General features: G+C 44.2%; 1 protein-coding gene across 1 annotated transcript in view; it reads left to right on the top strand.

The window, feature by feature from the left end:
- LOC103356706 (voltage-dependent T-type calcium channel subunit alpha-1I-like) overlaps positions 1-10,647 on the top strand; it is a gene marked incomplete at its 3' end in the record, with an annotated part of 216,005 nt that overhangs the window by 113,346 nt on the left and 92,012 nt on the right. Inside the window, exons 6-7 of the mRNA XM_008280954.1 lie at positions 2,181-2,523; positions 4,248-4,340. Of these exons, the coding sequence (XP_008279176.1) occupies positions 2,181-2,523; positions 4,248-4,340 (436 nt within the window). The remainder of the gene's footprint in view (positions 1-2,180; positions 2,524-4,247; positions 4,341-10,647) is intronic.

The following is a 10,647-nucleotide window of genomic DNA, read 5'->3' as shown; positions in this document are numbered from 1 at the left end:
TATTTAGATCCAGCCAATCAAGCCTTGATTCAAAACAGTTCTATAATAGGCAGAGTGGACGGTCACACTGAGCCAGACAGCAGCCTGGTGCTCAACACCAGAGTCACTGAATAGCAACACACATCAGCTTTTCTTCTGAAGTCTCGTCTTTATCCGACACACATCTTGTCCTGCACCTTGCTGGACAAGCATCCCAACAAACATTATCTGGGGAAACGTGTGCATCTGAAGTCACTTTGCTGGCTAATTAGCTGCTCAGCAGCAGCGCGTTGAACAGCAGGTAAACGTAGCTGAAGGTGTCACTTTGTTCCACTTAGATGCTGGTGTGATGTTTACTGTTCATACCACTAACAACATGCTGTGTGCACGTTACATAGGCATCGGTTTTATTTGCTTTGTTTTATTCTCTCTATGTGACACCGGCACTCAGCCAGGCTGCCAGCATCTGTCAATCAAACACCGACACGCCTCTCCAGCTGGCTAAGATGAAATTGAGGTTTTTTTGTTATGTTCCCAAAGAAGAAAATATAAAATGAAGCTGATGGACCATTTTTCTGTAAAAATGGGTGACCAAATGTGACCTTCGTAGTCACTCTTTAACTCTTCCAAAACTGTGGCTGATCGCACCAGCGTCTCTCTTTGTGGGATTTAACAGAAACACAACCTAAACATACTACTACTACGTCCATCCATCCATTATCTATACACCGCTTAATCCTCACTAGGGTCATGGGGGACTGGAGTCTATCCCCCTGGACAGGTCACCAGTATATCACAGGGCTACAACCAAGCACACTCACGTTCACACCTACAAACAATTCAGAATCACCAATTAACCTCAGCATGTTTTTGGTCTGTGTGGGAGGAAGCCGGAGAACCCGGAGAGAACCCACGCTGCACCGGGAGAACATGCAAACTCCACATCCTAACCGTGGGATCTTCTAGCTGCAGCCCACTACTACTACATTAAACAAGAAATCACACTGCTGTGAATTTGGCTTAACAGCTTTGTTTCATGCTTGGAATACGGTGTGAAATTTTACTTTTCCCGTATGTTGTGACAGCTTGTTCTTCTCTGCTGTTTGCGAAAGAAGAGAAGAAGAGATAGAAAGGAAAAAAGTTCACATTTAACGGGTGAAATCACCGATTCGCTAGACTGAACTGCCGGTTTGACAGCTCTCTCTCTCTCTCAGGATGCCTCTGTTGTCTGTGCAACATGAAATGCAAAGACAAACGTGTAGAATACAGCCAACAACAGTGGGCACACCATGAAGACCAGGAGGTGGTCAGCCACAGAAAAACGCTGGCTGCTCTGTCTCTCTCTCTCTCTCTCCATCTATTTGTCTGTTTCTGCTCTCATTTCTTTCAATTGTCCCATTACAGCCATCATCATGTCTGTGTCTAGCCTTTCATCCACTCGTCTCTCTATCTGGGATCATTTTGCTCTCTGTTCCAGTCTCACGCCGCACCAATGCTTGAAATAGTCATGAAGCAGTTTTTCTTTGTTGAAAAATCACAGAACATGAGCGTAGATGCACACTTAAGCACATACGAATGCGTCCGTCTGCGTTGGCATGTTTCTCTACAGCGTTTGTGTAGGAGGACGTGGATGAGACTGTGTGAAGATACTTTTTCTTCTTTTTCAAGCATCAGTTGGAGATGTTTTTATGAATTCTCCTCAAGCATTGTCTGCAAAGTTCTTCTTGCCTGTATCATACGACTCCTGTTGTAACATACTCGATTCCTAGATGTGTTTGATTAATCATGAAGCACAGCTGAAGCAGCAATATGCAGAATATCACACACCTTTTAACTAGTTTGAGTCAGGAAGTAAGGATGATGGCAACGGTTATAGCAACGTTTACCGTTTCCAAATTTAAAAAAGAAAAATGCTGGGTACAGTACAGCTATATTAAATGAATCGCTTCTTCTTGATCTTTGAAGCTCACAATTAATTGGCCCATTTACAGCATTTTTTAAATGTTTATTTTGACAGAATTGCTTTAATTCATTAATATTGTGATTTCCATGCTTTCTTCTTTTCCTTGTTTGTTGACCCATTTTGCTCATTTTAATTTAATTCATGTGCTTGTTTCAGCAGTTTTTGTATTAAAGAGCACATTTTACTGCACAGGCTTTTTTTTTTTTGTGCTCACTGTCCTCTTCCTCTACACTTTCAGCACCACCGGCATCAGCCTCCCTCGACCTTACTACATGGCCGACGAGGATGACGAGCGGCCCTTCATCTGCTCGCTGCCTGTCGACAACGGCATCATGTCGTGCACCGACGTCCCCGCCCGCCGCGAGGGAGGCAGGACGTGCTGCCTGGACAAAGACGACGCCTTGTACCGCCAGTCGCTCGGTCTGAGCCCCGAGCCTCTGGCCAACGGCAGCGTCAGTGTAGCCGGGCTGTGTGTCAACTGGAACCAGTACTACACCAGGTGTCATACTGGGCACAGCAACCCCCACAAAGGTGCCATCAACTTTGACAACATCGCCTATGCCTGGATTGTCATCTTCCAGGTGGGTGTGTTGGTGCCGTAAAAGCAGAGGACCAGTCAGGCTGCTGAAGCTGAGGTTCAAAACTGGCATTTACCTGTTTTATGGTTTAAACTCTTTGGTCTTTTATGGCTTCATGCTTCACGACAAGACATAAACGAGGTTTGAATGTTTTAAGTGGACTCAGATGAGCCGTTCCCAGGAGTTCAGTGGAATAAGAGCCTTGTGTTATATTCAGACACCTTTTCACAGACAGCAGCAACTAGAATGAGTCTGAAAAAAGTTTGCATTATGACATCGTTACACTTAAATTTGTATCAGAAGAGCTTTGAAAGATATTATGAATACAGATCAGAGAGATGTGTTTCCTGAAAACATGGCAAGAAACACAGAACCTATTTTAATTTTCTGGATAAGACGTTTAGTCAAAGTTGTGTGGAAGTTTTATGCTGCAGGGCTCCAGACTCACCTTCACACTCTGGTACAACCAACACTGTCAGTTAGTCGTACAGGTGCTCATCGATGGGCCCCACATTTACTGATGCTCCTTAAACGCCTCACATTGCAGGCTGCAGTAGATGCTGCTCGGTGACTGTGGTTTGCTCAGATAGTCGTCCGAGCAAAAACTAGTTTGAAAAGTGGAAACAAAAGTCAGATTTTTCCAGAATGAAACCGAGTGATTTTATCCACATGCGCTGTTTTCTATGAGCAGAGAAAACGTCGCGTGTACGTGCGGTACAGTTTTTATGAGCAGAGCGCGCTTTAAACTGTAAAGACCGCAGTCGATCGTGTTCATATTGTGGTTAGAAGCTAAAAATATGATTGTGATTAATAATTATTTAATTTTGCAGCCCTACGAGTGCTGTTGTACCCAGCTAGCTCAGTGTGTTCCTGCTGCACCTGCACTCTGATCATCAGCTGTCTGGTGTTTCTGACTCTCTGCTGGTTGAAGAACGGACATCAGCTCAATGGCTTGTTCTGTGCATCAGGCAGAAACAGACTGAACAAGCCACGGAAGAAATCAAAGATCTACTTTCCACAACTGTGGCTGAAGCATTAGCTGCCTGTGCTGGTTAAAGTGACAACAAAACTACTGGATGGTCATCATTCACTTGCACAATTGCAACCACTTGAAATTTTAACTCGCACACTCTGGAGCCCTGTACTGTCGTTTAAGGAAGGCTTCAAATGTTGTTGAAATATGCTTTCTAGTGGAGAGTTAAACGTCTTAAATGAAGTGTGCTTAGCATAGCACAAAGACTGAAAACAGGAAAACCGTTAATCCCAAGGAAGCAGCACTTGATCACCATACTAACTGAAAGGTTTCATCTGTAGAAAAAAAAACACCAATTTGTCATTTTCCAGGGTTGTGGGTCTGGCTGTTCCTTGGCCAGGAGCAGTTTCCAGGCAACAAACGGACACCCAGTCTGTAGCATAGTGTGTCATTGCAGATGATCATTTTTGTACAACACAGAAGACAGATGTGACATGTACCATACTTACACAACAGCTTTAGGTCGTGTTACCATCAGACAGAAGCAGGCGAGCTGTTTCCACCCATATGTTAAGCAAAGCTACCCGCCTGCTGGCTGTAGCCTTTAAATGAGAAAAATCAAACTTTTCCGTCATAAAGTAAATAAGCTCATTTTCTAAAATGTTGAACCGTTCCTTTGTTACCTGTGTTTTGAGCTGCAGATCAGGTTTAATGTGGATTTGAACCGACTGTCTCCCTTTGTTCCTGCCTGTAGGTGATCACTCTGGAGGGCTGGGTGGAGATCATGTACTATGTGATGGATGCTCATTCCTTCTATAACTTCATCTACTTCATCCTGCTTATAATTGTAAGTCACAACACGCCTATACACACGCATTCAGTTATGGTATTTAACAGGATGAGGTTATACAACAGCATGAGGGTGCTTAAAGCAGTAAACTGTATCAGACATTATGTAAACAAATGGCAACAATCTTACAGGAAGTCTTCTTAAAAAAACCTTGATACAGTTATGACTCGATAATCCGACACTAAATGTAAAACCTTCTTTTATGTCGGATAGCAAGGCTGTCGGATTGTCAAGACGGAGGTCGAGATACGAGGAGGGCTTGATGCTGGAAGGGTCATTAGTTGTTAATTTTTGTTCATAGTTGTTATAATAACTAGTAGGGCTGGTCCCAATAGCACTTTCTGCTCTCTGGACATTCAGGCCCAATTAATGATGAATATCCGAATATTCGTTGTGGTCAGGGGACACTTCCACCCCAGGGGTGCGCTCCAATGGGATGGAAGTGTCCAGAACGCACAGGCAGCACTTGGCTGCTGATGCTAGTTTAGGATAGCGGACACAGTTATGTTTCCACCATCGGTGGCAGCGGCACTCCCCCACCATCATTCGTGTTTACTTCCGTAAACACTGAGCACGCTCTCTGTGTGTGACGTCGTCGTGTCCTCTTCTGCGCATGTGGGACACTTTTGGGTCGTATGAAGTTCACACAGCAGATCACATATAAGTCACATTTAATTGGAAAAGTGAGCGAACTATAAAAAAAAATCAGATTTCACAAAAAAATCTGAATTGAGCATTAAGTCTTGCAGTGTGATCGTAGCCAATCTGTGGGATTGTTCAGTCAGATAATACGTCGTTATCCTGATTGGTGACATAAAATGTCATGTCGGAGTCAGAATCCAAGGCTGTCGGTATGTTAAGGGTGTTTTTTATGGGTTCCGTTCATTTTTCCTGAAAACCTGTCGGATAGCAAAGTTTTCGGATTAAGGGTCGGATTATCGAGTCATCACTGTATGTATTGAAGTCTGCTAATCATTAAGGCTAAATTTTAGCACATTAACCTACGGTCATGTCACTGTGGTGGAACCCTTTTAACACCGAACTAAAGCATTTTCTGGGCTTTTTTGCCATGGATCATAAAACAAGACAAAATCAATAATTGTAGCATTTAATTTACAAAATAGGTGGAAACAAATACGACTAAATACTTCAGATATTTTACTGTAAACATTTAAATCTGTTTCCATACTTATCCCCTGTCTGCTCTGTGTAAACAGCCAAACCGTTTGTCCTGTGATATTTAGTTGCAGCTAGTTTGTTTGTTTGTGTACATTTTTAAATGATGTGTGAAACATCACGATGTTACGGTCGGATCAGCTTTATGATGACGACACATAACAGACGAGGAGTTCGAAACTGTCAGAAAGTGGAAAATCCAACGATCCATTCTGTTTTCTGATAAAAGGTGAAAATGTTTACGATTTAAAAAAAAAAAAAAACAACACACCTTTTAAACTGTTGGCAGGTTTTAGGGATCCAGAGTGGTAAAGATGACACACACACACACACACTCTCACACACACACACACACACAAGTCTGTCAGTGTCACAGAGAAAGAAAGCTGGGCTGGAATCCCTGAAGACTCCCCCCTTTGTTCTGATAAAACACGTTCTAATTCAAGTCCTTTAGCGTCTGTCAGTGTACGTATGTCGCAGTGGATGTATACGCTTTTGTGTGTGAGCGCCGGTGCGTGTTTTCCTCTCCATATTTCTTCTTTTAGCCTGTCAGAGTGTGTGTGTGTGAAAGTGTTATCATAATACAGCGTGACTGCCAGTCCCAGCTTCTTCCACAACCCAGGGGCTGCCTTGTCTTTTTTATTACACTTTTAATTGCCTGTTCGGATTCAGACACAAGCCTCTCCTCTGCTCTCCTCCGTTCTCGCCAACACTCCCTTCATCCTTTACATCTCTTCTAACATTCCTCTTACATGCCTCCATCTCCCTAAATATGTCAGCCCCCTACCCTCTGCTATCGATCTACTTTCCCCTCTTTCATCCATCTTTGCCTCCCCTCTGAATTTCGCTCTTCTCCTCAGCCTCCTTTTGTCCCTCCTTTCCTTTTTTATTTCTACCACCTCCCGCCTCTCTTCTTACACTCCCCTGCCGCCTTCATTTCATATCCCCTTTCTCACTGAGATGCGTACCATCATTCATGTATCTGTCACTCGACTCATTATTCTCAGTCACGCGGAAACACACTGCCGCAAACATTCAAGTTTATGTACACACACACACACACAGAAAAACAAAAGACACATTCCCATGCTTTTTTTTCCTCCCAGTTTGCTCTCATGCATTATCACCTGCATCAAACCCCTAAAATTCACCTCCTCGCTGCAGAGGATCTGTGATGTAATGGCTGCCTTGTTATGCTGTGGAAGCATCGCTGAGGATGGAGGGATGGAAGAAGGAGGAGGAAACAAATTAACCAGAGGCAGGAGTAGAGAAAGGGTTAGCGGAAAGTAAGAAACCAAAGAAAGATGATGAAATGGGAGAGAAAATAGAGGGAAAGGGGGGGCGGATGGATGGATAGATGGAAATGCAGATGAGGTGTGGGAAGAGGGGAGAAAGATGGCGGGGTGAGCGAGGGAAGAGGGCACGGATGGATCGATGAAGAGAAGAAACCAGGAGGTGGTGATGGACCGGAGTGTCGGCATGAAATCAGAGAGAGGATTGGAGGACGGGCGAGAGGAGACGACCACATGTTGGCCTCTCGCTTTGATCTTAAATGAAATGTTATTAATTAAAGTGAATCCCTCAGCGTGTCCTCTGGGCTCACATGGCTGGAGCAGACACACTGATCACAGCATCGGGCTGAACAGAGCGTCGCACAATATGGTGTTCTGTCCGCCAGCCCTCTTAATTAACATACTCTAGTGTTGTAGCAAGGCAAGGGAGTTTATATATCCTGTCCAGCACATTTCAGAACATGTACATGAGGTGTAACAAAACTAAAACAAAAATGGAATGCGTTTTCCTAACAGACATTTCAGCTTCAAATTTTTGGTTTCATTCGTTGCCACAAATATCTGCAACATCAGCGCAAACCCTTCTCTGAAAACTTTGAGAACATAGGTGGGAATCAAACTGAAAAAGTTTGCTGTATGTAAGCCCTGCTGGCTGAGAGGGCGAGGAGAAAAAAAACAAACTCATTTTGAGAGAAAAATTAATCCATTCTTCTCTCTACCAGTGAAATGTTCCTTCGTGCCACAAGCCCAGAGCACAATCGATCCGGCCCTGTGCTGAACAGTCGGAGAAGCTTTCTTAACTTTCATCAGTCCACAGTACTTCGTGCTTATTTAGATGGCCGTTTGTTAACCTGTGAATGTTCTGGTGAGGAAGCATGAACGGTTTTCTTCTGGTGACTCTTCCGTTAAGGTCATATTTGTGCAGGTGTCTCAGGACAACATCACAACACCACTGCAGTTCTTAACATACACTCTCAGACACGTCTTCAGTGATGTATCTTGGGGTCATTGGGTGTTTTGGGTCTCGCAACATCATAGACCCTCTCCCAGGCGACCCAGCCAGGGTTGATCAGGCCCCGACTTGTGTCTGAGTAGCTTGTGTTGTCCACGGATCACCCCGCTTGATCCACAGCCATCTTGATGCCTTTTCAGCGGTGTCTGTGATGTTCGTGATGGCCTTCCTAGTGTGCAGTCCCTTTACCTCGAGCATCTTGAGGGCCCTGATGAGGAACTGACCAACACCCCACCTCAATGGGTTTGCACCGGGTCCTCCAGCCCTTGCTTCGGCATTCGCCTGCCAGCTCCTCATACTTGGCCCTCGTCTTCCCGAAGGCCTCCTCCATTCAGTCTTCCGAGGGAACAGTCAATTCCAGTAGGACCACTTGCCTTGATGTTTCAGATACCAGGACAATGTCTGGGCTGAGTCTGCTAAACCCTTCTGAAGGTAAATTGTTACCAAACAGAGGTTTTGATTTGATTTCTGTTATACAAGCAGTTCTCTTGGAAGGTTTTCTTGGTCACACAGATCTCAACTTGAAGAGTTCATTTGCAAAAACAGATAACTCCATCTTCACAACCAAAAGTTGTAGCATAATGATACTAATTAAAAGCCATGTGCAGTTGTAGGACTTAAAGGAGTTTTTAGCCTTCGGGATAATAAACCACATCTGCATTCGGGGTGCCTGGTATCTGCCAAATCCCAATTAACAACATCTACTTGAACTATCCTCCAATTATGCATCAAAATCAACTCCACTGCTAGAAATGAAACACACATGTTCCCTCATGTCTCCCCTCTGAACGTCTACTAAAGGAGAAATGCCTGAAACATGATCTAAATGAGGAGGCAAATCTCCACTATTTTAAAATTTGTAGCTATGAACGTTATAATCCGTCATATTTTACACTAAGTGTCCCAGCCGGATTTCACTCCCTGCAGTCGCTGCATATTGGCCTTTTTTTCCTCGCAGAGAAAAAGGTTTGACAGCCGGGCTCTTGTCGGCTTTGTTACAGCACGTTTCAAGGCTTGTCTCGCTAACAGACTTAGTTGAGGAAAAGTGATTTAAGCGTTCCTGCGCACATGTTTAAAGTTCTGTTCATATCCCAGCTTGTCCTCATCTCACTGGCAGACAGATGAGGAGACTTTTAATTATGTTTTCTTTAATTCAGCGTGACACCGAGTACTTAGGGATGGAAGCAACGGCAACCGAGGCAGACAGAGAGGAAGGAAGAAGGGGAAGTTCAGGTTGTATTTAGATGCTTTGACAATTTCACTCACGTAACGTTCACGCAGATTAAGCGCGTTAAATTGAATTGAATTGAGAGAGAGGGAGAGGGAGAGGTAGAGCGGCTGACTGATACGACGCTAGGAGGGAGCTAGATGAAAACAGCGATGAAAGGCAGAGTGACAGATGGAGAGACAGATGAAAAAAAAGTATGGAGAGAGTTAGAGAGATGCTTTGTAGTGATTACCATCATGTAGAGCAGTTTAGACAAGAGGGACTCGGTGGAATTAACGGCTTTGCATGGAAACTCGCTTGGCCCTGTAGAATTAGGGTTGAACATCCAGAAATGCCAACCTGTTTTGTTCCAGAGCCGCACGGCGCGGTAAGCCTCTTGATCTGACGCTGTTTAATCTGCACCTTTGTGCAGCAGACTTACAGTATATCTGGTGCTAACGTGCAGCTTGTGCACAGATATCGACATGTGATCATTAATGTTGTCCAGACGTTTACAATATGCACAATAAGCCACAGAAGATTTACTCAAGTACTGTACCATTTGACTGCACTACAGTCCAGAGGCTTACGTTTTCCTTCCACTGCATTTATAGTCCGATTAACCCTGAGAGTCCGACAGATGCACCTGGTGTCCAAACTCTTCTTCTTGGTTGAATTCCTTCTTAAGTATTTATTGCAGTGAGTTGTAGCACAAATCAAATTAAACTGCATGGCTTGACCTTTCCAGCAGTGCTAGCAGCTTGTCTGTGCAGCAAGTTGTTGGTAAGAAAAAAGTAATTGTGTGCAGCTGTAATAATAATAATTGATCAGATTTATATAGCGCTTTTCAAGGCACTCAAAGACGCTTTACACCGTCAATTATTCATTCACACACATTCATTCCGGTGGTGGTAGCTATGATTGTAGCCACAGCTGCCCTGGGGGGGGCTGCCATTCTGCCCCTCCGACCACCACCTCAAACAATCCATTCATACGCATTCACGACAAGCAACGTGGGTGAAGTGTCTCGCCCAAGGATACAACAGCCATGACACAGGTTACAGGGCGGAATCGAACTGCCGACCTTCTGATCGTTGACCGACTCGCTCTACCACCTGAGGCACAGCCGCCCAGCTGTGCGTCCATCTTAACACCCAATGCCCTTCTCTGAATCAGTCATGAACCCAGCACGTTGATCACAATTACGTTGATGTGAATGTTATGCAATGATTCCAAAGTAATCCTCATGAAGACAGTTTAGACGTCTGTGAAGTAACTTCACCCATTTTCACCTTCCTGCTTCTCAGTTGAATCCATCGCAAAGTCCATTTCGATTCACAACATTAGCACACAGCACATCAAAAAAAAAGAGAACTTCCCTTTCTATTGACATTAGTTGTTTCCCCCTGTACTTAAACATGAAGCATATTTCTGCGTTCTCTCCAGCACGGGGCTGACATTGCATCCCACTCATATGATAAATTAGTGCAAAATAAAGGCTTTGCTTTTGTGGTCACAAGGTCACCTGTGTGCAAGAAGTCAATGTTGGTCCTAGACTGCCAGAGTGACCGAGGTAAAGTGGCCATCAGAGGCCCCATATTTGTGAGTGGAGAGCAA

The sequence above is a fragment of the Stegastes partitus genome, unplaced genomic scaffold (genome assembly GCF_000690725.1).
Source record: "Stegastes partitus isolate 25-593 unplaced genomic scaffold, Stegastes_partitus-1.0.2 Scaffold215, whole genome shotgun sequence".
Lineage (NCBI taxonomy): Eukaryota > Metazoa > Chordata > Actinopteri > Pomacentridae > Stegastes > Stegastes partitus.
The sequence above is the reverse complement of the archived record's forward strand: the minus strand, read 5'-3'. Positions and strand labels throughout refer to the sequence as shown.